The sequence below is a fragment of the Chiroxiphia lanceolata genome, chromosome 17 (assembly GCF_009829145.1).
Source record: "Chiroxiphia lanceolata isolate bChiLan1 chromosome 17, bChiLan1.pri, whole genome shotgun sequence".
In the NCBI taxonomy this organism is placed as follows: domain Eukaryota; kingdom Metazoa; phylum Chordata; class Aves; order Passeriformes; family Pipridae; genus Chiroxiphia; species Chiroxiphia lanceolata.
In genome coordinates this window covers 10,858,492-10,886,064 of record NC_045653.1, presented here as the reverse complement: position 1 = coordinate 10,886,064, position 27,573 = coordinate 10,858,492, and the positions used below count along the sequence as shown (strand labels likewise).

General features: G+C 43.0%; 2 protein-coding genes across 3 annotated transcripts in view; both read left to right on the top strand.

Annotated features, from left to right (window-relative positions):
- Window position 1: 1 nt before the first annotated feature.
- On the top strand, window positions 2-13,504 carry PCMTD2 (protein-L-isoaspartate (D-aspartate) O-methyltransferase domain containing 2). Of its 2 annotated transcripts, XM_032704612.1 has the most exons (6): window positions 2-251; window positions 2,934-3,262; window positions 4,553-4,655; window positions 6,419-6,590; window positions 7,507-7,630; window positions 9,155-13,504. In XM_032704612.1, the coding sequence occupies exons 2-6, from the start codon at window positions 2,956-2,958 to the stop codon at window positions 9,535-9,537; spliced, it is 1,089 nt and encodes a 362-aa protein (XP_032560503.1). In that variant the 5' UTR covers window positions 2-251; window positions 2,934-2,955; the 3' UTR covers window positions 9,538-13,504. The 2 variants fall into 2 exon arrangements, with proteins under 2 accessions (XP_032560503.1, XP_032560505.1); XM_032704614.1 differs by lacking the exons at window positions 2-251; window positions 2,934-3,262 and adding an exon at window positions 5,525-5,547.
- A 1,798-nt stretch (window positions 13,505-15,302) lies between these two features.
- LOC116795512 (peroxidasin homolog) overlaps window positions 15,303-27,573 on the top strand; it is a 43,974-nt gene continuing 31,703 nt past the window's right edge. The window contains exons 1-2 of the mRNA XM_032705274.1: window positions 15,303-16,137; window positions 25,136-25,207. Coding sequence (XP_032561165.1) covers window positions 15,974-16,137; window positions 25,136-25,207 — 236 coding nt within the window. The 5' untranslated portion in view covers window positions 15,303-15,973. The remainder of the gene's footprint in view (window positions 16,138-25,135; window positions 25,208-27,573) is intronic.

The window sequence follows — 27,573 nt, the reverse complement described above, 5'->3', positions numbered from 1 at the left end:
CGCGTGCGCAGTGGCGCGGCCGGCGCTCAGCTGGGCAGTGTTTACAGCCCCGAGCGCGCCGGCCTGGGGTGAGCCGAGCGGAGCCGAGTGGAGCCGAACCGAGCCGAGTGGAGCCGAACCGGACCGAAAAGAGCCGAACCGAACCGAAAAGACCCGAACCGAACCGAACCTAACGGAGCCGAACCAACGGAGTCGAGCGGAGCCGAACCGAACCGAACGGAGCCGAGCGGAGCCGAACCGCGGCCGCTCAGGTGCCTCTTTTCTTATCAAATCAATAAATAACCCCACCTTTGCTGCTCCTCCCGCAGCGCCTTATGGCAGAGCAGGGATTGCCCTGGAGACCTGCTGGGGCTGAGGAATTGCGTTTGTGCGCCCCGTGCATTGTTCGGAGCCGTCCCCCGAGCAGCCGCCGGTGTTTGTTTGCAGCGGGAGGGAGGGATCGCTCCAGTTCCAGGATTTGGTTTCAGGTTGAACGCAGCCGCTCACGTGGGGCCGGTTGCTTGGTTTGTTTTTCTGCTTTTGTTTGTTTCCTGCTTTTTGTTTGTTTGTTTTCTCTCTTGTTTGTTCGTTTTCTGCTCTTTCGTTTGCTTGTTCTCTGTTTTGTTTCTCTTAAAAAGGGGCTGTTTCCCCGGGGGGTGTTTCAGCACCAAAACGCTGCTGGGTTTGGTGTCCGTGTTGTGCGAGCAGCGAATTTTTGCGCAGTGAACTTTGTCCCTGGCTCGGATTTGTGGAAATCTCTTGGTTTTGCGTAAAAATTCCAGCTGGGCTTGTTGTGGAGGGAGAGGGTTTTCTTTTGAAAAAAGTTTGTTAAAAATAAGCCATACCCACAGTCTTGGTTCCCACAAAGTTAAAGAAATACATAGAATTACATTAAGAGGAATTTGAATGTCAGAAGTTCTGCACATAAAACATTAATTTTATTGGAAGTAAGTTAATGTCCAGTAAAACTGATTATTTTTGATGCCTGTCAGAGCTCGAATGTTCCTTGATCTCGTTAAAAAAACGTTTCAGACAATGGTGGTTGTGTTCCATGTTGTAGAACATGGAAAAACACTTGTTCATATAGCTGAGCTAAAACCAGGTCAGACCAGTTGCCCCAGTGGGGCTCACGTACATGAGGAGGAATTTATTGGGGATCCAAAGTGGAACACTGTTAAAGGCACAACTTTGTATTCTTAGTTTAAACCTAAAAATCAAGTTGTTGTTTTTTTTTTTTTTTAAAATAACAGAAAGAGTGGAAGAAATAAGCAAGCCTAAGAATAAAAATATGTAGAAGAAACTTAAGGGAATCAATACCCTCAGGAAAGAGAGTATTTTAATGTGGAATGTTACATAAAGTGTGTTGAACAAAGATACAGGCAACCCTACATGTGCAAATGCACAGAGGTTTTGAGTATGTAAGAGGAGGGGGGAAAAATAATTGGTAGATTAACCCACCTGAGCCTTCAACTTGATGTGTTTCCACTGTGAAGTAATAAAACACAATCATTTTTTGGAGAGAAAATGAAGGAGTCACTGTGGAAAGGAGAGGGGTGGCTTTTTATTTCAAGTTTTATTAATGGTCTTGAACTGGATTGATGTGTTTTGAGACATGAATGGATTAAAAACTGGCTCGAGGTCCCTGCCTAAGTATATCCTGTTTTGTGTGCCTCTCCAGGTAATCAGAATGGCATGTTATTTGAATAACTGTGAAATTTCCTTGGAGTCCTGCAGCTTTCCTTTGTTTCCTCTGAAAACGAAAGTCTGTAATTTGCTCTTGCTGAATGTAACAAATAAACTCCCAGCAATTTTGCTGTAGGCAGATCTTCTGATCCCGGGAATGAACTCCAAAGCTGCTGCTTCTGTGGTTATTACTGTGAGCAGGGAAAGGCATTGTAAATAAATGCACTGAAAGAGTCGTGTTGGGTTTTCTGGAAAGGATGTTTTTTTCCTTAAGATATGAGAAAGGGGGAAGAGCTAGGTTAATTCTGAGTGATAAGTTCTTCTGTGTTCTTCTCCCTCATACCTTTTCCTTTAAAACCTGTAGCTGTTTAACTACATGAAGCATTATGACCATGTGTAGTGTAATGCACAGTCAAGGAAAGTGTTTGCTTTCCTTAACCCCACACCCACAAGCCTGAATAGGTCCATGATCTCGTCAGTGAAGTCAGAAGTGTTTGTAATTCAGAGATCTCTGTCACTCAGGAGTTACCAAATTGAAGGTGAGCTCATCTAGGGCTTAAGAGGACCTAAGAAATTCCACAGGCTGCAGTGGAAATTCTCTCTGCAGTTGCTGTATCATTAAGTGCTTTACTAATGGGGGTGGCTCAAGCTCTAGAGAGGAGCTGTGTGAAAGTGCATTTATTTGCTAAAGTAAGCAAGGTTGATGCATCAGAGTTGTTGGGCATTTTTAACCTCTGTGAAATCAACGTCCTGATGCACATTCAAAGGAAATGTAATTTGAGATTTTTTTGGATTTGCTGCCTGTGCCTTAGTCTCTTAATTGATGCTGTTAGAGATAGAAAGTCTGCTGGTGGCCAGAATTCTGACAGACAGGCCAAACTTGCACTGTTGGTTGGGCTTGCAGTGAAAAATGACCTACAAGCACAGGAGCTGGAATAATCCTTTATATAAAAGGGGTTCAGTGGAAAAGCTGACGTGCTGGTAAAACGGGAGCGTTTGAAGACAGGACTTGCACACTGAAATTGCCTATTGTGATTTTCTTCCCCCCCCCCCCCCCCCACTAGTGTCAGGTACTGGATGCCAGATCTGCTGCGTTTTGTTTTCCATTGTTGGAATGGGGGCTGGGAGCGCTGCTGGTGGTGTTTTTCCCAGTGCTTGTGGTCCTTGGGAGTACATAAAGGTCTCTCTCAAAGTACTTCACACACAGCAGCATAATTTAGTGTTGAAGTGCACGTTCTGTACCTCACCCTTCTTTACTCTTTTACTTTTAGTGTCTACAGGAGACTGCTGAAGATGGGAGGCGCAGTGAGTGCGGGAGAAGATAACGATGAATTAATTGATAACCTGAAGGAAGCACAGTACATCAGGACAGAACTGGTGGAACAGGCCTTCCGAGCCATTGATCGAGCAGATTACTACCTGGAAGAGTTCAAAGACAATGCCTACAAGGACTTGGCATGGAAGCATGGGAATATTCATCTCTCAGCACCGTGCATTTACTCTGAGGTGATGGAAGCTTTGGATCTGCAACCAGGGCTGTCATTTCTGAACCTTGGCAGTGGCACTGGTTATCTGAGTTCTATGGTTGGACTCATCTTGGGTAAATACCTTTTCGATCACGTTAACTGTTTGTGTTAGATTTTGAAAAACATGTTTTGAAATCTGGAATGAATCATCCCTCAAGTAATGGAACTAAAAGATAGCTGGGAAAGTAAAGAATGCATTAATCCAGCTTGTTTATCAGGATTCTTGCAACCTTCTCTCTGGAACCAGGTGGGATCCAGATTTCTGTGGCAGATCAGAACAGGCACAGATGCATTTCCAGAGGTGGCTGTAGTGGATTCCTGCAGGAACATGAACTTGGGTTAGTTTCCTCCTAAAGATGACCCCAGATCAGGATCAGGAGTACAAAGCTGAAACCAGGATTAAGCATGTCCACAGAAAGCTGTGACTACACCTGCACTGTGCCTGTTTCTGTTCTCACTGTGCTGTTTAGACTGAGACATGTTTGAGGTCCACTTTTGACACTTACTAGCAGATGGATGGGAATATTCTCTGGAAAACACCGAGTGCAGCAAAACTGATATTGTGACCACATCTACAGTGACACAAAGCAAATCACCCAAGTGCAGTTGTGCCCTTTCCATTCACCCTGGGGTGTCTCAGTCAGAGCTGTGCTGCCAGGATAGAGAGCAAATGGCTGTAGGGTACAAACTTCCCTTTAGTGGGTGTCAAGAATTTTAACTGCTGAGGTGTTTGTTCTCAGGGTAGAGTGTCACTCCTGTCTCCCATTTGTGGTTTTCTCCTAGTTTTGTTGAGATTACCAAGGATACCAATATGTAACTCCAGGGCTTTTATATTCTTTTGATTTTTTTCAAAAATTACCCTGTCAGTTCTGAATAAAAAACACAAGTGCTGAACAACTTCTGTATCTTCCAGTTTATTTTTGCTGTTAATTGAGATACAGTAGACGATGACTTTTCCTGATTCCTTTGCAAAGATTTTTGACATATCAACAAGGGGGTTTAAAAATAATATGAAAAATTTTTAGGGATGTATTAAAACATGCAGGCAGTTGGTCTGCCTTGGAATTATTTTCCAGGTTTTGCAGCGACGGCAGCAGTGCTTCCCTGCTATGGAGAAGTTTCCTGCATAGTTGAGAGCAAATGAGTCAGAATCAATTGTGCAAGACAGGCTCATTTGCTGCCAGAAATTGCAGGTATAGGGTTGCAATTCCCATTGTAGCGCTGAGAGAGCTGACCCTACACAAACACTGACTGTCTGACGCTCACGGGAAAAATCTGTTCCGGGAAGTAACCCAAACTGTATTAATCCTGCTGGATTTTGTGGTGTTACCTGTTACCTTTATCCTGGTGTTCCACATTTGCAGGTCCCTTTGGCGTTAACCACGGTGTGGAGCTTCACTCGGACGTGATCGAATACGCGAAGCAGAAATTGGACTTCTTCATTAAAACGAGCGACAGCTTCGACAAGTGAGAGCAAAATGCCTGGTGGGGTTCATTTTGTGCGTTTGGCTTTAGTCGTGGCAGTTCTTGGCCCCCATGTGGCCCCTCTGGATTCAGGGTAATCTGAGGATTCGGGCTCCTTAGGCTTGCTGAGCTGCAGTGTGTGACCTTCGCAGCCCGTGTGTATTGTGGGGGAGTTTCTGAAGTGTTTGCTGTGTTTTCAATGGCGGTGCTGATGTTGCAGGGCTTAGAGGGAGCTGAGGAAGTTTGTTTGTTTTGAAATGCACTTGCAGTAAGAGCTCGAAACTTGCAATTAACTATACTTGTTCTTTTTGTGGTCTGGGAGCGTGCATGGTGAGGAGAAGAATATGAACTGATTTCTGTGGTGGCCTAATATGTTTTATCTGAAAAGAAGAAAAATGACGTTTTAAAATAAGGAGGTAGTTTTAAGATGATTAAGTTGATACTAAAACTGCTTGGGATTTGATTGATGTTCTTCCTTAGAACCTCCATTTTGCTGCTGTCACAAGTAATAACTTTCCAGCAAGATAACCACTGCCAATAGTAACCTCAGCAGTAAAAGTTGTAGCTGTCATATTTTTGGATCCGTTGCACAGTTTGTTCAGACGGGGAAGCGAAGCATCTGTGGATACCTGATATCCTCCTCTCCTGGGAGGAAGAAAATTAAAGTCATTACATGCTGGATTTTAGACTACTCAGCCTTGTGCTGCTCCTGCTGTACTGGAAAGCTGCTGATGAGAGGGCTGTATTTTCTGGATGTTGGCAGCAGGCTGACGGTTTTTGGCGTGGATGGTGCTCGGCTGGGTGTTTTTTTCAGAGTCACATTGCTATTGTTTAAATAGATGTTTTAAGGAAGACTTTTTTTCTCTCTCCAGACAAATATAGCTATGGAGCAAAAGTGAGCTGTGAATTCAGGAATCATCATGACTGGAAAGTTGGCATTGCTGAGTGATGTCTGCTGGGTTGTGCTGTTGGAACACCGTGTGCAGGAACTGTTCACTGGCTGCTCTGAATGTCCAGCACGCTTTGCAAAACCAGAAAGCTTCAGGAAGTGTTTAGGAATAAATAGATGCTATACTGAGCTGCCACTCAAGATACCAGTAGAAGAATGGATGTGTTGTACAACTTCATAAATGTAGGGCTTAAAATTGATGTAGTTTTGGAGCGCGTAAGAAAAGCAGAAGCATCATAGAATCATTCATTTTTCTTTTACACTGAGTCAGAAATGCTGTAGGCAAAAGGTCCTTTTTTTGTGAAGGGCAAAATCACAGTTCTTTTGAAGCTAATGGCAAAACTTCCATTGGCTTCAGCAAAGCATAATTCTGGAGCATCAGGTGATAGTTCCCCACATCTGAAAGCCAGCTTTTGAAACTGCAACAATAAACCCAGGTGCAGTCCTTAAAAGACTTTTTTGTCTGCAATCAGAGGTCTAATATTTATATTTGCATATTATAACTGAGTCAGCATCAGGTGACTAAAAATAGCTTGTTCTGAAGAGTTCCCTGCGTCTCAAGTATGAAATTATGCATCCTTATCCTTTGGAGAGTTTAATCCATGAATTCTGACCTCATTGTTCTGCAGTTTTGAGACTTCTAGCTCTGTTCTGTTACAATAATGTCTAGAATATGTGGGCTTTGGAGGAGAAATCCTGTAAAACTGAGGGGGTTTTTTCAGGTGTCTTTTGTAGTTTAGTTTTTTCAGAATTTTGAAGATAATTCATTGGATAAATTGTATTATTCTTGTCTGATACAAGTCGTCTTCACTTTCAGGTTTGAATTTTGTGAGCCATCCTTTGTTACTGGCAATTGTTTAGAGATTTCCCCGGACTGCACTCAGTATGACCGTGTTTACTGTGGTGCTGGAGTACAGAAGGAACACGAGGACTACATGAAGAACCTCTTGAAAGTTGGGGGAATTCTTGTCATGCCTCTGGAAGAGAAGGTTGAGTGCCTTTCTTCTCCTGTTTCTGTTTCAGTTATTAATTCTGATCTTGATTTAGTCAATAGCTGTTCCTTTATCTTGCCCTTGTAGCAGGTTGAAGAAAGCATTAAGTGCACTAGTTTTCACTATGAGTGGAAACTGAACTCTGCACATTCATAATATTTAAGAAATTTATAGTTCTACCAGTCTTTCACATATTGAAGTCTGTTGTTAATTGCAGTTTTACTTTCATGCTGCAGAAAATGTAAGCAAGGCTTTGTTCAATTACGTAATTAGTGTTGGGCTTGATGACAAAATACATTTTGCATATCTCCAACTGCCTTGTGAAAGAGCCTGCAAGATGTCTCTATTTACAAGTGTCAGTGGAGCCTTTTAGTAAAAAGTAGGCAAGAGCCCCATGTGTGAGCTCAAGATTGCAGTTCAGTTTTATCTCTCTGGTGTAAAGATGTGTTGTTTTAATGGACTGAGGTGTAGGTGTCTGACCTTTTCTCCCTGTCAGGATTCCTTCCCAGTAAGATGGTGTGCAGTGAGTTAATGCAAGAAATTTGAGCTGGAACATAAATCCAGTGACCTGCAGACCTCTTCAGGAGTGAAGGTTCGTTGGTGACTGAGTTTTCTCAGGCATCAGACACAGCAGCTCAGGCCCAGAATGGAGGAAGGTCTGGGGAAGCAGTGTCCCAAACTGCCAGTGCCCTTGCTCTGTTGCAAGTTACTTGGGGCTAATCCTGCAAGAAGTTCCTTTTTTTTTTTTTTTTTTAAAAAACCCCACCAGTATTTCTCCTTATCACCTTTTACTGTTATAGCTTCCAGTACTTTAACCACTTGTCCAGGCAGAAAAGTCATTTGTTCATTTTTTCTGTACAAAAATCTCACTGTAGTTCACACAATGGACAATAATCTCCTTGTTTTGGTTTAGTTGACTAAGATAACTCGTACTGGTCCTTCTGCCTGGGAGACCAAGAAGATTCTTGCTGTTTCTTTTGCTCCTTTGATTCAGCCAAACCACGCAGATTCAGGAAAATCAAGGCTTGTTCACTTGCGTGAGTACAGACATTCCTGAGCATGGGGGAGGTTTCTTCTACTGTTTGGCTGTGAGCTGTGTGACATCCCTGGGAATCCTTTCAAGGAAAATTACTCCAAGTGCTTCCTTTTTGAACAGTTGTCTGTCTCGTGCAAGAATGGGAGTTGCATAAAATAGATTCTAAATCGTGGAGTTGTAGAAGGGACCTTAAAGATCATCTGGTTCCAAAGCCCTGCTATGATCAGGGACACCTTCCACTACACCATCATTCCAAATACAAATGATTTCTTGTGAAATTGTACCTGAACTTTGAGGGATGGTTGGTCGTTGTTTTTGCACGTGCAGACAATTCAGTCCTGAATTATGTATTGTTGTGGTTCTCAATGGGAAATACACAAGCAGGACCTGTGAATAAAATATCTACTCAAAGGCTCTCAACCCCACAGCAATTCAGAATTATCCTGAAGCTGGAATGCTTGAGGGATACAAGTTGTGCACTCCTTGGTTGGCTGTTTGAAGTGCAGGTTGTATCAGTGGCCTCAATCTCTAGATTAGGATTTCAGGGTTGAGAGGCCTCTGAAGGCAGAGATACCTTCATAAAGAGATTACTCAGGCTTTGGTCTTATTCTGGAAAGGTGTCTGCATGACAGAAAGGTGCTTGGGAAACAATCCACACTGTGCTGGAAAGTCCACTAAGTGCATGTTTCAGCATGTTTTGTATGTAGGTTGCTTTATAGTGAGACCAGCACATATATTACATGTAATTTTTTTCTGCTTCCTTCAGGTCCCAGGAAAGCTTAGTTGTTAGGTAGAAGACAGGGATTTTTTTTTTCAGTTTTAGTTCATTTTAGTTCATGAATGTGTGTGTGTATCAATACATTTTTTTCTTTGTGCTCTGTGAGTTATGTTGTGTATTTATGGGCTCGCAGCAAATACGTGCAGAAGACAGGACAGTCTTCCAAACCATTACTGTGGGAGATATTTCAGTACAGTAACTTATTGTATGTTTCTATAATTACTTCTACAAAATGGTTTCCATCCTGTCTTCTCCCACTAAGTAAGTCTGAAGCAGTTCTTGAAGAGCATAAATAGTACTTGTGTTTTATAAATACAGAACTTGGCAAAGCTGAAGTAACAGCTCAATAGAAAAATCATTTTATGGAAGAGTTAAATAAACTTCATGTCTAGTTATCTACAGTAGGAAAGTAGCTTTTTCTAAGTAATTAAACAGTCACAGTTCTGGTTGCTAAGTCTGCGTTCTTATGATCTTTAAGATGTGTATCTTAAAATAATTGAGAACTTGAGATCAAAACAGGGAAATTTTTTAATGAGACAAATGCGCAATTAAATTTTGTTTGGAAAGTTGCAGTGCAGTTTATCTGAGTTGACAGGAGTTGAATAGAGCTGTTTGTGTAATCGCAGCAGGGATTTCAAATGGCCTGATTTAATTTGAGCAAACAGAACTTTTCCTGTGAGCACTTTTGGGAAGGGGGGGAGAGTGGAGTTTTCTCCGTGTCTGCTCACGGGTTTTGTTTCGTTCCAGCCCCCGTGGCCGTTCGCAGCCTGCAGGACCTGGCTCGCATCGCCATCCGAGGAACCATTAAGAAAATAATTCATCAGGAAACGATGAGCAAAAATGGGAACGGGCTGAAGAACCCCCCGAGGTTTAAACGGAGGCGTGTCCGTCGCCGGCGCATGGAGACCATTGTTTTCTTGGACAAAGAGGTCTTCGCCAGCCGGATCTCCAGCCCGTCAGATGATAACAACAACAGCGAGGACATCGAGGAGGAGAGGCAGGAAGAGGAAGAAACCAAACCCTCTGAACTAAAGCCAGACCCTCCTGTGAACTTTTTGAGAGAAAAGGTCTTGAGTCTGCCTTTGCCCGATCCCTTGAAGTATTACTTGCTTTATTACAGGGAGAAGTAGTTTCCTTCTTCTAGAAGAGTGGGAATTAGGCAGAAAATAAAGTACTTCTTAGGGCTTGACAAATGTACACCACTTGCTTGCCTGCAAATGTGACCACGCAAGGCAGTAGGCTGGGGAATGTGGCTGCTGTAAACTTCAACATTTATAGCTTTTTTGAGTTTCTTTGTCCTTCTCAGTTGTGTGCTATAGTTTTATCCTACAGCAGGGATTCCTTAGGAAGCAAGTCGGTGAAATGCTCAGCTGCTTGTGGAAAGGAGGATTTAATTCCCTTGAAACTAACTGCACAGAGATACACTCTAAAAATTTCATGGCTTCTCTACTGAATGTCAAGTTTTGAAAAACTCTTAAGCAGTTCCCCAAAGACCTTTCCTGTCTGTGCTCTCTCCCACTAAACCTGCCATGGGTTTGCCATGGTGTGTGTTTAATGGATGGTTAAGATTATTAGTAAAACCTGACCTGGCCAATCTAGTTTCTTCCAGTAATCTGAAAAAGCACAACTTTTACAGAGAGGAAAGAAATTTTTGGCATTACCCTTGTGGCATCCAGGTTTTGAATGAGAAGGAAAGCATCAGCTCCACTTTGGTTGCTCTGTTTTGCTTATAAACTCTATATAATTTTTCAGTAAAAAGTAAAAGTGTTTTACAGAATACTGGTTTTCTTAATGGGAACCACCTGTTCTAGTGAATGAGTTGTTGGGGTTTTTTTGTGGGTTTTTTAATTTTTTTAAAGCGATGGAGGCAAAGTGAGGAATTGCAAAGCTTGCTTGACTTTGACAGGTTGCAGGGGTTGTCAGAGCTGGGACTGTGATCTCTGGAAATGTTTACAGAGTAATTCTGAATGGGGAAGAGGGTAGAGAGGAGCTGCAGAGCAGTGAGTTTGTGAAAACTGACTGTGAAAGCAGAATCTGTGGGGTTTTGCTCTCATGTGAGATAACTGTGATCATCTGGGCTGAACAGAGTGAAGTGCAGAGCGCCAGCCTGAGAGGTAAATCAGCCCAATATAGTTTTCTGGAGGGTGTCTAGAACCTGGAAACAGTGTGGAAAGCCAGACTGGTGCAGTTTTTAGGTGTTCTGTGTGTGCCCCTGCTGTGGCAAGGTGAGCTGACTGGAATACAACTCGTGCACACGAGTTCCACATATGGTGTGTGCAACCAGGTTGCTCAGCTTGGTGCGTTATTTCATTCCTGCAGCAACGAAGATGTGTTTTAACAGGCTCACGTGGAAGGACTTGACACTGCAGTTCTGTGGATGTGAGCTCTGATTTTTATTTGCAAGTCTTCCTGTTGTGGTGGTGGGAGGAGATACCGTGGAATTATAGAATCACAGAATGGTTTGGGTTGGGAGGGACCTTGAAGACCATCTCGTTCCAACCCCCTGCCGTGGTCAGGGACACCTTCCACTAGACCAGGTTACTCAGATCCCCGTCCAGCCTGGCCTTGAATAGTTCCAGGGATGGGGAGTCCACAGTGTCTGTGGCCAAAAAGTACCATGTTTAGAAGAGTTTTACTTGGTTCAGCCTGTTTGAAAAATCTGCCTAAACTGGTAAAGGCTGGAAAGAAACTTGAGTTTGTGTTGATGTGAAATACTCCTAAAGCTGGGGGGGATGAAAGGCCCCCTCTCAGTAGGTGGTGCAGCTGTGTTAAGGCATTGCCCCATCTGAAGCACTTGGTATCACTTTGGTATCTTTTTTTTTTTTGTGTCTGTGTGCTGTCTCCTCATTCTCTGAGGAGCAATGAAAGAAAGACTGTCTTGCCAAAAATACGCCGGGTTTTCGGTTAATGGTCCCGAGTTGCACAACTTGCTTCATGATAAATAGTCTGTCAAAGTTCTGTGTGGCTTTGAAAATAAATGGACAACTCTTGTATGCCTGAGCCCGAAGTGAAGAACTCTTCCTTGCTTCACGGGAGTTCTGTGTATCTTTGACAGTATCATCTCCTAATACTGTTATCATGTGCCTGCGGGCACATAACACAGGCACAGGCTGTGTTTTGCCTCTGGTTTCCTAAGTCTCCACTTCTGGTCTAAATGGCACCCCAAATTAGCTTGCTCCCTCGGGTTTTTATTTCTCTAATTTAAGTGGGGCAGTTCTGTGGCCACTGAGCTGATGGTTTCCTGTAAACGTGCACGTACCCACCGTGTAATTCTGACAACTGCAATGGATTTCTTCCCACAGATGAATATCCTGAATATGGTGGCAAAGAGAGGCTTAATCTACGTGTCATTATTCTCTGTGCTCCCCCAAAGGCTGTGGCCTCTGTATTTGTTAGATGTTTCTGCTTAATAGGTGTCATACCAGGTGCCTTTGTGTATTATGGCACAATTTCCACACCTCTCTGTAGTTCAGGGTGCCTCCTGCTTTTGGCTACCAGGTCATCCTTTGGTTTAATTATTAAACTTTTAAAAGAGTTTCTTTAAAAATGACATTAAACTTCAGGTTCTTACTAGTAAGCCTTCCTGAGATTCTGTTAGAGCTGACCAGTTGAGGGAGAATTATCTTTCATTTATCCCTGTTTGATTTTTATTCCTCATCCCAGCTGCAGTTGTAAAAGATAATTTATTGGATTTTTCACCAGATTTGCCTTTTTTATTACATTTGCTAGATTTTTGTAGCTTTCTATAAGATGCATAAATACTGCTATTTTTTTCCTGGATGAAGTTGAATAAATAAATATATATATACAGGAAATTTATGTTCTAAGTTGTCAAATTGTCCCCTTGTCCAAAAAAACCCACAGGTCCAAACAAACACATAGTAGAAATTTTATGTGTAATATAACTGTGAAATAGTATTGCTAATAGCCTGTAAATAAGGGGGAACTGTAAATACATTTTCCCTGTGCACAAGCACTTGCACTGTAGTTTTGTAGGCATTTCTAGTAGAGGAATTGTATTAGAGCTGAGTTTGTATGGTCTGTAAACTGTCTAGGACTTGTACCTGCTTTGTTTCCTTTTGTGTTCTAAGTAGTCATCACTTTTATTGTGACTCCTTTTAGGTTTCAGTCCTGCAGTAAATTTGGAAAAGAACTGAACTTCAGGCTGCTTTAATCATGAGTGTGTAAGTTGAAAAATCTCTGTATTGAAACTAGAGTTAAATTGGCCTGAGGCATGCAGAAGTGTTACACAATTTAAACTTTATTAATAAGTGTTTCTGTATCAATAAATTCAGTAAAGACTTTTTAGCCTTCTTAACATGGCTTTGCATCATGTTGTGATTAGAATACTTTGTAGGTAAGTACTTATTTCCATAATTGAAGGGTAAAACACTAGAACACTAGAAAAAACGTTTGGTGCAGGTGCATAGTTTTAGACGAACTCCTCAGAATATAATCTCAAAAGAAACCTGCCCAGCTGATGAGTTCCAAACCTTTATGTAATGCAGTTGTGCAAGACGATTTTTGGAATCAGCACACACACAACTGATCTGGACTTAGTGTATATCAGAACAGTTAAAGAGTGAATTCACTTACCTGGCTGATCAACCTGTGGACAACAGATACCTAGAGTTGATTCAGCTGATTTCTGTACTACAAGGAATTGCCTAAACCAAACATGTCAGGAGTTTATTCCATGGTTCTGACCTGCAGCTCCCCTCTTGTCCCCTGGGCTCTGCTTCAGTGCTTAATTAATGCAGATTTTTGAGAGGTGTGTTCAAGGCTTTCATTTCTCTGGTACTGAGGATAATATTTTGGCTTCAGCTGTGGTAGGCAACTGATCATAACAGCAAATACAGCTGTTACTAATTAAATGGATCTGTTAACCTTTATTCCATAGGATAATTGCCTGTCTGTGTGTTTCTTCTTGTCATCTGTGTGTATGATAAATGTCCTTTTACCAGCTATAACAGGAGATTAGTTCAGCGTTAATGTTTTCCTTCACGTGATGCTTGCTGAAACAAAATCCTTTTCTGCTTTGGAAAGCTGTGGATGTGTCATGGAAATGGTATTGAGGAAATTAAATTTGTCAGATAATGTTTATGTTCACTTCATTGCAAAACGTAAACCATCACAGTTCCCTGGGATGTAGTGAGGGGGCAGGTCCCCTGAGGGAAGTCTTTCTACTGGGACAGAATTGATAGTTAAAACAAAGGGGGGGGGGAAGGGAGGGAGAAATACACCTGAGAGAACCCCCCAAACTTCCTTGCATTCTTCAGGTTTGAAAAGCCTGTGTAGAAGAGGCTGGAAATGCTGGAGCGTGGAACACAAGGGTTAACTTTAATTCCAGTTGCTCAGGAGTTAATTTCTGGTTCTTGCTCAGAGCTGCACACTCCTTTTTAAACAATTTTTCCTGCGGATGGAAAATCAGATAAATTAATGTGAGAGTAAGGGGACTGGGATTGCTGGTTTTTCATAACATCCCACAATCATCCCATTTGTCGTGAAGGGGAGATAAGCAAAGTGGGAGAGGTACGGTTCAAGTTCAAGGAAAGATCTGCTTCCAAGTAAATGTGGGGGTTGCAGCACTTGCCTTTTTGCACTCGAATTATTCCCTGTGGCTGCTGTTAAATCTGCTGACTTGGCTGAAGATCCCATGCCTACAGAGTAGTGGGCAAATACCCATCAATCCTTCCTGCAGCTGCCCCCCTCCGTGGCACAGCCGGGCGCTGAAATACGATTCCAGACGGTCCGTAAGGAAACCTGAGTGAGGCCTGGCCCAGCTCTCCTGCTGCAATAGAAATAAACCTAGAAGGGATTTTTTTTGTTGTTGTTGTTGTCGTTGTTGCAGAGGGGTGGTTTAGAGCTCAGAGATGATGTGGGGAGCAATCAACAGCACTTTAGTCATGAAGACTTTAACATAACACGTGTTGTCTGATGCACATGGAGGATGTGCTTCTAATGCGCTTGACATCTCAAATTGGAAGTAAAAGCTGTCATGTTCACACGGAGGACTCTGATCTCAGCTGCCAGTTGTTGGATAAAGGCTAAAGCTGATAATTCGGCCTTTTACAACCCGGTTTTGGAAGGTTGAGTTGGGTGGCCGCTAGAGGACACTCTGCCCAAAACCATGAGTCGGGTCCACAGGGGGAGCAGATGAGTTCAGCAAACTTGCTTAGACTTCCAAGTGATGTCCGAGCAAACAAATAGCAGATTGCCTGAGGACTAGAGGCAGAAAACCTGCAGTTTAATGCTCTTTTATAGCTGGAAAAAAATAGTGATTTTACCTTCTATGACATGAAATTTTAGGTGAAAGCCCAAACCCAATGCACTCCCCAAATGATCAAGTGACAGAGAATCTGAAGGGAGAAGAGAACCAGGAAGGTATAAATGTCACTTTTGTTAAGTACTCCTCTGTCACATTCATTATTTTTTAGATTACAGTCTAAACCAGATGTGCAGGTTCATGGGAAACCTTCATTTGATCGTCCAGGTAATGTGGATGTGTTTGTACTTCCTCAAGTACCTTTATATCCTAATGTGTGTTAGTGCCTCCCTCATGCTAAACCCGCATATTTAGGACCTTGTGTAGTAATAACTGCAAACCTAAAGACAAGCTGGTTTCAGTCCAAGCTTCTTTACAAAGGTGATTAATTCAAATGGGAACAAATCCTGCCTTTTGTGTCTCAGTTTTATCATTCACTGGGAGAAACAAACAGAGGACTTAATTTCCTACAGTTGAAACTCAGTTGATTTCAGTGTTTCTTTCCCTTTTCACCCCTCAGTTGCCTTTAATTTCTCCAAAATCCTGACATTTTTCCAAATGGCATCCTTATAGAAAGAAATTGTATTTGGCAAAAGGTCTTTGAAATGAATCAGCTTTTACTCTGTGTAAGAAACTTTACAGATTGCGGGATGGGGATTTGTCTTTATTTGCTGGTTGTTTATCTCTGTTAGTGATCTCCCTTTTAAAATCACTTATCTGTAGCATTCCATGCTCCCATCAACGGCTGGAAATGTATTTTTGCTGGATATTGTAATTCCATGTAATAAGAGACAGCCTCTTATCCTAAAAGTCTTAGTGCCCAACACATTTGACAGGCTGTTGGATAAGACACTCTCCTTAGTTTTCAGAGTGTGCTAAGGCAAAAAATTTGACATAAAAACCTTGACCCTGGATCTTTTGCATCCCAGCTCAGCCCTGGAAGCACGGGATCATTTTTTGGTTGTTGTCCATGAAGGTGCATTCTGCTGTCAGACAAATGCCCCAGGAGGAGGGTGAGGAGTTAACTTGCTGTTCGAAAGAAGCAGCAAGGCGAAAATAAATCAAAATTAAGAGTTTATATTGCAGCGCCACAATTAAAGAGGGGTGGGGACAGTCTGATCTTCAGTGATGTACATAATGGCAGAGGGGGTGGGCGGTTGGACTGTCAAACTGCCTTAATTTAATTGCAAACACATGCTGATGAGTCCCCTCCTCCTGGACCTCAGGGCTGGGAAACTTTTTTTTTTTTTTGTCAGCTCCCTGCAGTTCAGAATTGAGGCAAATGCACTCCAGCAAACACCATGCTCATCAAACCTTCAGCTCTTGGAGGCTTTTTGTGTTTTCTCCTCTTGCCTGGTTTCTCCTGCTCCTGCCCCAGTCGCTGCCTGTGCTTCAGGACCACGGTGCGATGCATGCATCTGATGTTGGAAACCATCCCCGAGATCCCGCCCCAGACAAACATTCTGTGAGTAACCACTTCATTTTACTGCCTTTCTCTACCTGCTTGGTCTTTAGAAAGAAGGAAAAAAAAAAAAAAAAAGAGTCAAGGCCAAAGGCATACTTTTATCTTCCTTTTTTTTTCCCTGCAGAATTCCCTGCCTCACAGACTGTTTCGTGCTTTTAAAACACAAAACAGAAACTGCTTCTTTTGGCATCAGTTAATTGCTAATGGGACAATCATGGGAATTGAAAAATTTAGTAAGAATAATGCCAGGGCAAGCACTGGAAGACTGTTTTGGAGAATCAAAAGTCACAAACATTAAACTGAGCTTATAGAAATGTATGCAGTTTGCATTTTAGAAAGCTGTGGGTGTAGGGGAGAGAGGAAATAGAGCAGTTCAGGCTTTTGTCTCTACCCTTTGCTGGTACATACAACACCATTTTGTTCCTAAATTTTTAAGTACTGGTTTTGCAGTTTCTATCTCAACTATGCAAACCAAACTTAAGGCTTATTCGAAAAGTTATGCTTGTGGTAACTCACAGATTCCTTGAGAAATAAAGTACCTGTGAGTGAGAGAGCTGCTGGCTGAGTCCATTCAAACAGGAAAGGTGGAGGAAAAGGATGGGTAATGCTTGGAGACTCCTAAATAGCTCTTACTGATAGAGGCAGAAAAGCACTTCCCTGTGATTCTAAACTAATCCTGAACCTAAAGGTGGGTTTGAGATGTAGTGGCATGTGACAAAGTGCTTCCCTTTGTGCTGTTCTTATCTGATCTCTTGGCTTGGAAGACCCTTTTTGCAAATAGTTGGAAAGACTTGTCAAAAATTAATCTTTGCACTCATCCTGCTTAAACTGCTGCCAGTTGTAAAACTTCTTCAACATGAGCTGCTTGTAACAAACTAAATTTTGTCTCAGCTGGCACATCCATACCAGCATTTCTCCCACAGACATCTCACTAATGCTGCTAATGCATCTTCTCTGCCTGCAGCCTGAGGAACATGATGTGGGCAGGATGCTGGCATTGAATTGCTGCCATCCGGACCTGCTTTCATGGATAGAGACCACAGAAGTTCTAGCATTAGTGACCCACAGGATGAGGTCTACATTTGCTCCAGCTGCCAAAGCTTTCTCTCTCCCTGGGCTGTTGATGGAGTGATTATTTACAGTGTGACACTGCTCAGTACTGCGCAGACTGGGTAGGGGTTATCTGCACTTAGAACAACTTGCAGTGTCTGACTCTTCCAATTGTCACCAAACTTTTTCTCCCTCTTATTCCCCTGCATCTTGAAATATTAAAATATTTCAAATACCCTGACATTGTTTGATTTTAGCAAAGTAACTGGTTCCTCCTTGGTTAAACATGGATTTTTATTGAGGGAAAAATTTGTTTCATTGGCTGAACTGAGATATTTCTGAGCTCATTAAAGCTTAATTTCTGTTCTATGTTTGAAATGTGGACACATTTGCTGTCACATTTGCTCCCTCTGGCAGCAGCACACTTCATTCTCTGTGCTGCAGGGAGCAAAAGCCTGACCCTGGCCCATGCTTGGCCTTGCAGCTTTAGTAAAATTCCAGGTAGTATCTTGCAGTGATGGAGGTTGCACTGAGTTGCCTGTAAAATTCAATCTAGAAAGGTGACCAGGTTTTCCAGTGCAGTCACCCTAATTCCCTCTCTTCTACTCTAACTGGTTTGCATGTGCACTGCTTGTAAATGGTCCATGTTTTCTCTGCTTAACCATTTGGAAAACAGGTTTATTTAGTTTAACAGAAGAGCAAGAACTTTGAATGGGAAACTGGGTTTTAAAACATTAACTAAATGGTGCAGGTGTGAGACGTAAAAGTAGTAATATTCCAAAATGAGGTAACTGTAGACTAGTATTTTTTAAGGCAATTTATCTGGTTTATTCTCTTTTACTGCTGTCTGCATAATTTTAAACAAGCCCCACACTGGTAAGCAGAGATCCCCAAAGATATAAAGACACATGAGCCTGGTGAGTGCTCTCCGTTGGCAGATCATGTGCCTTTGTGTGGTGTGTGGCAAGTAAAAATCCTGACTTCCTGGCTATCTTGAAGATCTGATGTATGTAAATGCATTTCCCAGCCAGCGTCCCATTGTATTATTATAAATAACATTTGAATAATTAAACTTTTTTGAATTGTGCAAGATCAAAGAATGCTTCTTAACCAAGCCCTGACTACTCCAGCTTTTTGGTATGTTAATCTTTCTCCTGGGAGGACTGTTGTGTCAGACTGAACATTCAGAATTATAGCAAGAATAGTTTTGATCATGGAGTTATTCTGAGTAGAAAATGTGGGATATTTTCCACACTTACCCTTCGGTATGAGTAGGACTGAGTCTGTGACTGCAGCTCCACACACGATCCCAGGCTCCAGCTCGGTTCCCTCGCAGAACAGCTGCACTTTCCAGATGGAGTTTGCTTTGAAGTTGGGAGTTTGGGACTTTCTGACCTCCGTGACTCCGTGCCATCCTCTCTCTAACAATCCTGGAAGAGTGAGGAAGTCTCCTAGCTGGCACATGCTGTCCTTCACCAGCCCCGTTGGCAGATGGCCCCCTCGGGGCTGGAGCCAGCTGGCGGAACTCGGAGCCGCCCATGGCCTTCTCCGAGCGATGCTGGGATTGGCATGGAACCAGTTCCAGGATTGATGAGCTGTTACTGGCTCCTCTTTGGTCGCTGTTTCCCTCCTCCCTTCCCAGTCCCAGCTGGGTACAGCTGAGGATCCGGCCCAATGTCTGGTTTTAGCAGCAGACCATTTATTGTTAGTAATGAAGTCTGTTGGTTTTATCCTGAGCAGAGGATAGGATGGCAGGAATGGTAGGATGGCAGGAATGGTAGGATGGCAGGAATGGTAGGATGGCAGGAATGGTAGGATGGCAGGAATGGTAGGATGGCAGCAATGGTAGGATGGCAGCAATGGTAGGATGGCAGGAATGACTACACGTGTACAGATAAGCTGTAAAAATTCGTGGTGTAGAACTGCAAATGTATTTTGGCTGTTGTCTGTTCAATTGGAACATGATTATCCAGATGTGATCCGCTGGTTATTGCTGGGATTCAGGCAGATCTTTTAGCCAGCAGCCCAAGGAGGGGAGCAGCTGTGGAACACACACTCCAAAAATTTGAATAGATCCTTAACCTCCCGTCATTTATTCTACAGTGTGACATTTAAGACAATAAGCTTTGAAACGTGTGGGCACGAGTGGAAGAAATGCATGGAAAGAAGTTCCCCTCTGGCTGGCAGCTAATGGATTGCAATCCAATTATCCATGGGTTATTCTCCTTTCTGCATTATGCAGAGCACATAATGAATGAGTCCTGCTAGAGAAACATAGCTGAGGGCACAGGCAAAGATGGGGCAGGATCTGGGATCTGAGCACATTGCTGGCATGAACTGGAGGTGACCCAGTTGTTCACAGACCTGGCTGCTAATTGGGCAGTGTAAGCATGGCCAGCTTACAAGTTTTGTTTCCCTTCATCATAGTGCTTATTGTTTGGTGGCTGCTCAGTTCCTCTCTTCCTCCCACAGGAGGAAGGCTGGAGTAGGACAGGGTGTATCTCTCTTAGGCTATTAATGAGCATAGTTTTGAGAGGGAATTTTATACATTTGTTGGGGAAAGGTTTACTGAGCAAATGAGTTCTTGGAAATGCTGCTCCCATTGTGGTCTCTGTCGTGTGTTTTGGGTTGAAGAATGGATTACTCATTTCCTCAGTGTGTGATGGTCTTATATGCAGCCATTAAACACACACCCACACATTCTGCATGTGCCAGGTGGGATCTCTTTCTGACTTCTTTCACTGCAGAATTTAATCCTTATTAAACCTTTTAGAGGTGACCAAAATTTTCTTTATCTTCCATTTATAGAAGTACCTTGATTGGAAGGAAAATGGGAGGGAAGGCACTTAAAACATATTTTCCTTCTAGAAACATTCCTGCATCTTTTGATGAAAGCATCCTAACTCTTGTGTTGTAGCTATCTTAAGTGTTTGAAATCCTGCCTTCACTGAACTTCCCAGTGCTTCAGCATCAGGTTCCCACTTGAGTTATTTGTATTTTCATTGCCCTCACCACATCCTTCTCTCCATAGGTATACCGGGATTTTATCATCTGCTTTTTAAGGAAGATCTGTGTATGTATTCTGGATAAAAACTTAAATGGTCATGCTCTTAAAAAAGCAAAAGACCGACACCTATCCTGAATATTAAAGAGTTACTTCCTCTGGATCAGGGTCAGAACACACTTCAGAAGGAGGGAAGTTTGTCTTCATCTGATATGGGAAATATCTTGACTAGATAGTGCAAAGGAAATAGGCATAAGGTTAAGAGAGTCCTGCTCCTGGGTGCCAGGAATGCCCAAGAATAGACTCAGCTGGTTTGAGTAGGATCAGACCCTAAGCTCCATACCCACTGCTAATAAATAATAGCTCAAATTATCTAAGATTGATGACCTCAATACTTTTTTATGTAATCCTTCTTCTTGTATATGTGTCCAGGACCTAAACTATGCATTGGAGGTGTTCTTTGCTCCTGTCCTGCTGGCAGGAGCTAAAGGGATGCCACGTGTCAGTTGAAATGATTCCACCAGGGATGAGGCACCAGCAGATGCCTCCTGCCCTGGCACTGCCTTCCAGGCCAGGCTCTGAAGCACAGCATTCCCACCAGCTTACATGCACAGAAAATGTGGGATCAAACCAGCTTGATAGACTGGCTGCTGCATTGTGACACAGAGGGAGTCCTTTTGAAAATCTGACTCCTGTTTATGGGAGCTGAAATCTTAAAAAGCTGCATTCAGGAAGGCCCGTGGTAATTTCTTAATTAAAATCTAGTGCTGCCATCCGCTAAAACTTCCAAATGTGAGTGGTGTGGCAGTGTAACAGGGAACCACAGCCCTGCATCTGCTCGCTCTCTACTGTTTCAACCATGATCCCGTCATCTCGTTTACTTGTGTTTCCATGCTGAACATATTTTCCTTCCTCTTCACTCTTTGACCAGTCAAATCTTAATGTCTTAAGCTGGTACACCCCAAAATAGCCAGGATTTGGAAAAGCCCCCAGCCCTGAGCCTCCCCGTGGTCTCCTTGTCTGCCTTGCAGAGATGGCAGCGCTCAGCTGTCCATGTAGGGACTGGGAGATGAAGGCTGTCATTTATTAAAGCCATTTGGGGACTCATGTGGGAGAGGGACATTCCTGAGTTTGGGAGCTGATGACAGTGAGTCTGGAAGACTTCATTTCCATCTGAGCAAGGCAGTTTTCCCTTCTTGCCAGGACTGGAGTATTTTGGCAGGATGGGGGAACTGCAGGGCTGACTCTGATGTTCTGCAGATAAGCAAGAGAAACGAGCATTTTTCTGGTAAATGTTCTGGTTCTTCTTATATATGGAAACTTGACTTATAGGATATTTTTAGGATGTGTTTAGGATGTCTTTCACACCTTGCCTTCCTCAGGAAACACTGGAAAGAACCTCAACATCTTACCTCTGTAAAACTACCTTTACTCTCTGTGTCCTTGTTGGTAATGATTGTGTGGCTACCACTTACCAACCAGTTCTGGGTGAAATGGTCCAGAACTGTCACATTACTGCTGTGCACAAAGGATGCTTCGATGAAACCAACCCAGTAATTTCCATGGAACTGCAGTAAAATGCCTTTTGTAGCTAATTATCTGCTTAGTTAACATAGTAATACATGAGTCTGTGAAAGCCTCAATAGATTAAACAGAAGTGAAAGTTTCTTGTAAAAGCCATTGATTGTTTTATATGCTAATCACTGTTAATTATTTCACACAGTGCTTGCAGGGATGATTGTTATCATAGCAGCTGAGATCCTCAGACAGATTGGAGTGTCTTTCTGTCAAGACCCATTTCCCAATCCATTTGCAAGTTCTGGCCTTCTGTGTAGCCTCTATAATGGGATTGAGTTCCCAAATTCAGAAAAGGCGAGTTATTTCTATAGCAGATCCCAGATTATCCATGTATTCCAGCTCACTTTCCTGTTGGAGCTGTGGTGCTTTGGCACAAGGGTTTGGTGGGATTTTCTGCTGAGCCAGTCAAGCTGGTGTTGTCCAGAGGGATCAGTATTGGGTGACCCAGGACAGCTGCTGTCCCAGGCCTCCAGTGAGCACTCTGTGTGTGTGAAGGTAGAAGAGAATCTGGGATATCTTTTAGCAGCCGATATTCCCTTTGTTCCTTGTGGGAAAGTGTCTTGTAATCCCAGACTGCTGGCCTTGAAAACATGGGGGAGAGTTAAATCACGAGGGATTATTCTTTTCTCCCCATTTTGCAAATTCCCAGGTAGAAAGAAGCAGGCAGGAGTGAGGGAGCCCAGCTGCTGGTGCACAGGGCAGCTGGAAGCAGCTGGGCATGGGAGAAGCTGTGTGGTGGGTCCCTGTGAAAAGCACACTTGTTCGTGAAAAGAAATGTAAATTTCCAGAATAAGCGCCCTGGGAATAGAGAGAAACAAGTGCTTCTGTGTAAGAGGAGGCAAACTCTGTAGGGAATGTTCTCAATCAAATACAGGCAAGCCAGGAAATTCCCAGTGCAGCCCTCCATGACATTCATTGCCAGCGGTGCTTTAGGCTAAGGCAAGGTCTGGAGAGAAAAAATTGTGGATGAGCCAAAGTGTTGGGGTTTTTACATGGTAAAGAGGTAGATCTAGGTTCCTCTGCATCTCCAAGGACTTTCTTGGCTGCTCAAGGACATCCACATTAGTGGTTTATTTTTTCCTGTTTTCAGAGGTGTTCTCTCTTACCTGTCGTTCTGGCTTTTGCTTTTTGTTTCAGCTGTGGGAGCTGAGTGCCTCAGTGTGAAGGAGGGCTGGGAAGGATTGCAGTTGTCTTTGGTCATTAAAATAGTTGTAGGATTTTTTTCCCTGCCTGCAGCCTGTGACCCAAAGTGGTATTTTACACTTCACTGCCTGCTCCCTGCTGCGTTCCATGAGCATCAACAGCTCCAGCCCTGACCTCTGTGTATTCCTTCCATGGATTTGTAATGTTCCCTATTACCTGTAGCCAGCTGCCTGGACTAATTACACAGCCCTTTACAACCCCCCAGGGTAGGCAGAGTTGGTGTCTGTGCATTGCAGTGTATAAATCAAGTTTGTATTTCTTCACCTTTTTTCATGGTCTAGTCTTTCCTCATTTCCTTTTAGTGAGGCCATGGAGAACAGGCAGCACATTGTGCTATCACTGTTGCCAGTGTTTAATTGTATTTGCCTTTATGGTGTCAGTCATTCCCTTGAAAACTCTGTAAAGACACCTTCAAATTCACATCATCAGGGAAGAAGGATGTGTAAATCCTTCCAAGAAGAAGGGCAAGAAACATGCATTTGAAGCAATGCAAATAAAGTCAAACACACCTGAAAATGTCAAAGGTGAAGTTAAAAATAACAAAGGGGTAACAAGGCAGAGATTTAATATTTCAGTGTAATGCGAGTAAAATTGCCATGCATTTTCTGCCTAAAAAGTAAGAAATTTATTATGCATTTTTTGAGGTAAAAGAACTAGTTTTGCAAACTATTAAGTCTGCAAATTAAGAAACATTACATCATGGGACTGTATTATTAAGAAACATTACTTCATGGGACTATGGTTTTAAACTGAAAGAAGTCAGGTTTAGATTAGGTGTTAGGAAGAAATTCTTCCCTGTGAGAGTGGTGAGGCCCTGACACAGGTTGCCCAGAGAAGCTGTGGTTACCCCATCCCTGGAAGTGTTCAAGGTGAGGTTGGACAGGGCTTGGAGCAACCCGGACTAGTGGAAGGTGTCCCTGCCTATGGCAGAGGGTTGGAACTGAATGATCTTCCAGATCCCTTCCAACCCAAACCAGTCTGTGATTCTACGATCTTAAAATAAAATCAGCTTTACTTATCGTGTAGCCTCTTCCCAAGTACTTGCTCAAAGCTGTTTCAGCCCCCCCAGATACTCCCTGTCACTTTGGGCTCACCTGCAAGGACTGCACCTCTTTCTAATCTGAATTTTGTAAAGGCCACAATTCTTGTTGATGCCTGTCTAAAAATAAGTGTTGAACTTGCAGCTATTTGTAGAATTATTATTTTAAACTCTGCTTCCATGTGTGAGTTATCACCGGAATGACGGGCAACTCGTGTATTTTTCCTCTTAAAGCAAATGCCCTTAAAAGGCTACCTTAAACTGAAAAATAGCTTTGTGTTCTCTAAATGGGATAGATCAAGCAGTGTAGGATTAAAAAATCAACCTCATTGTTTTGCTTTGGACAGAAACTTGCAGCAAACCCCATTTGTCAGCCTTCTGTGGTTTGTTATAATACACTGGACCGTGCAAGGTGCCAAATCAATGCACAGTCCCTATAGAAGTGTTTCTACTTGGTTAACCAGGTTAAACCACTTAGCTCTTATTTTATTATCTCATTAGCAATCCAAACCCCATGTTTTAGGGTTCCAAGTTGATGTAGTTCCGTGGGCAGCCCTTGGAAATTGCCAGAATCCCCTGGGGTCCAGTAATTCTAATTGAAGTTGGCACAAATTTGAAATGCAGGCAGCGATAAGCTGTTGTGAGTCTTGGAGCATTGTGGAGCAAAATAGGAAATGCTTATTATATGAGGTTATTTGAGCAGATTTAACCATTTTAGGGCAAAGATAGTTTTGCTAGGGAGCTAAAATACGGGTCCACGTGATGATGAGTGTTCCCTTACAAATTAGTATGAGATGCAAGTGTAATTGCACTTGAACTTGGGGTGTTTTGCTGCAGACCTTTTCTGCTGCTCATGGAAATGATCACCTGAGTCCCTTCAGTGTTCAGTTTTCTGTGAAATGAGACTATAGAATTTTATCAATATAGGCTTGTCCCAGCTCACTGCAGACAAGAGCAGACCCCAACCATTGTTGCCACTCCTTCTCCACTCTGTTCCCTGGTCTTTGTCTCCAGTTTTCCTGTTGGTGCAGGCCTGGTGTGATAGACCCTCCCACCAGCCCTCCTCCCTTCCTCATGGGGATGATGCTTATTGCTAATGGCCTGTTTATGTCTTCTACCTTTAGAGATTTACGCTTCAACCACATCAAGGAGATACAACCTGGAGCCTTCAGAAGATTGAAGAACCTCAACACACTGTAAGTTCCACTCTGAGGATGTCCATTTATTACTTGTGTTTGTACTGTCCCCTGTAGCAATTTAAAGGTGCCCTTGGGCTTTTAGTTATTTCAATCAAATTGTGCATATCCAACTAAAGCTTTAAAATTCTCTCTGTCCTACTCTGGATCATGTTTCTTAGATTTTTTAATGAAATGTGCCATTTAATAACTTTCATTTTTCACAATTAACCTCTCTGCTTTTTCTTTTAATTAAAAATCTGATGCATTCTAGTACTGACTGAGGATGTTTGGGCAGGTATGGCCTTAGAGTAGCCTATAAAAAAAGCTCTGGCCTGGAAGCAAAACAGTGAAGGGATTTATTAAAAGCTTCCTCTTTCCTGTGGCCTATTTGCTCTACGTGAGTTTGACTGAAGTGAGAGAGCATCTTTCAAATGCCACCTTGTCCCTATGCCTTGCCCTGGAATAGATGCCTACACCTGCCCTACTCCAGGAAAGAATGGGAGTAGAAAGCAGTTCCTGCAGTCTTTCATCCCTCGCTCACACTGATGTACTACCCTACTAAAGAGCTTTTCACTCTTCTCAAAGGAAATCATGGGAGCCTTTGCTTGTTCTTGCTGCTGCAGGGTTTGAAGGCAGATCTGAGTAAATCTGCACCCTGTAGCCAAGAAGCTGAAAACACACCAGCTCCCAAATCAGAACCAGAAGCTGTGTCAGCACAGCACTGTGCTGGATGTAATTGGGCTGTTGAGACTCAGATCCAATTATCTGAGCTGTAACACAGTGCTAACAGCCATAGGATTTCCAAGTCCAGGCTGGAATTCCTCAGTGAGGCAAACCAGTTTATTTGGGAACCTGCACTGCATGATAGACATTTGTACATTCATGGTCATAAATGGTAAGAGAAAGTCTAAGTTGTTCTTCTTCTGTCATACCTTGAGTGATCTGAAATTCCTGATCCTGTGAAGGTAGCAGAGCTGAAGCAAGGAAGACCTGGGCAAAAAGGCATTCAATTGTTAAGTAGTTAATGGTAAGTAGTTTAGGAAGAGTGGTAATACAGCAGGACTTTATCATAGAGACCTGCTCAATAGTTGTCTTTTAAAAATCAAAGTTTGCTAAAGATTGTTCCACTCTGTGTGTGGGACTGATTGGCCAAGCCATGACTGCAGGATGCTTCAAAGTACCCTGACTGTGGCCCAGGCCCCTGCTCACAGGACAGGTGGTCCACTAGTAGACTGGTCAAAAACTTTATTACCAGTGATGCTGTTCATCCAGAGCACCAGAACAGCCCACATTAGTCTCTCAGACAGCACCATGTGGTACTTAATTGCCAAAAATAATAGAGGGAAAGGATGCTTTGGGTGGATTTCTGTCATTTGAGATGAGGTCAGATAGGGTGATGAATGAGACTAAAATATGTAGAGAGAAAGTAGAGTCTGAGTCCATAGGGTTTTACCTTATCACAAAGCTCTCCTGAGGTCTCTTGATCTCTAGCCCTGCTCTTCCACCCCTGAAGCTCTCCTGAGTCGAGGAAACAAGTGGTTCCAGATGATGTCATCCCTGTGTGATCCAGGCAGATGTTTGGCAGGCAGCTTGCAGGACCACCAGGCGAGTTTCAGCTGAACCCTGGGGAAAATAAGGATGCTGGCAAGGCTTCACTTGGAGAGATGCTCCACCCAACCTGCTGAGCTTTGTAAGAGATCCCAGTTCCTGCCCTGCCTTGGGCTGGGCAGGTCTCTGGCACGTGCAAGACTTCTGCTTCTGTCTTTCTGACTCTTGACACTCTGCATAAAGCCAGATATAGACACAGCTTGATGGAGGAGGAAAGACCTGTCTCTCTGTTTATGCTCCATGAGTTTGTCCAGTTCTTTTTCCTTTCTGCATCTACACTCTCCTGGACAGGGACCTCAAGGACAGCAAGTCCATGAACAGATACTGAAGGCAGTTATGTACCCCCTAACATCCCTGATCTCATGATTTCAGGTGCCAGAGCAGTAAGAAAAATGTGTTTTCACAGATGGTGGGCAGACACTCCTGCTTTTCCTAAATACTGTCCTATGACCATTGTCAGAGCTGGAATACTGGCCTAGGTGAAACGCTGCTCTGACAAAATACCGCATTTTTATATTTGAATTCCGAAATTCAACTGGATGTGTAATGGAAACATTTCCATTTAGATAGTATTTCCTATGCTTAGTTGTATTTCCTGGTCTGGCCAGCACACTGGAAAAATAAGTTATTCACACAATTGTAGCATTTAACTCCCAGGATGAGGAGCTTGATAACTGAATGAGAGAATGTTAGATCTCGCACCCCTGAAGCAAATTTCTCTCCAGGAGCTTTGGTTTGGCCAATTCCCACATCAAAACTGATGAGACTGGAAGAAT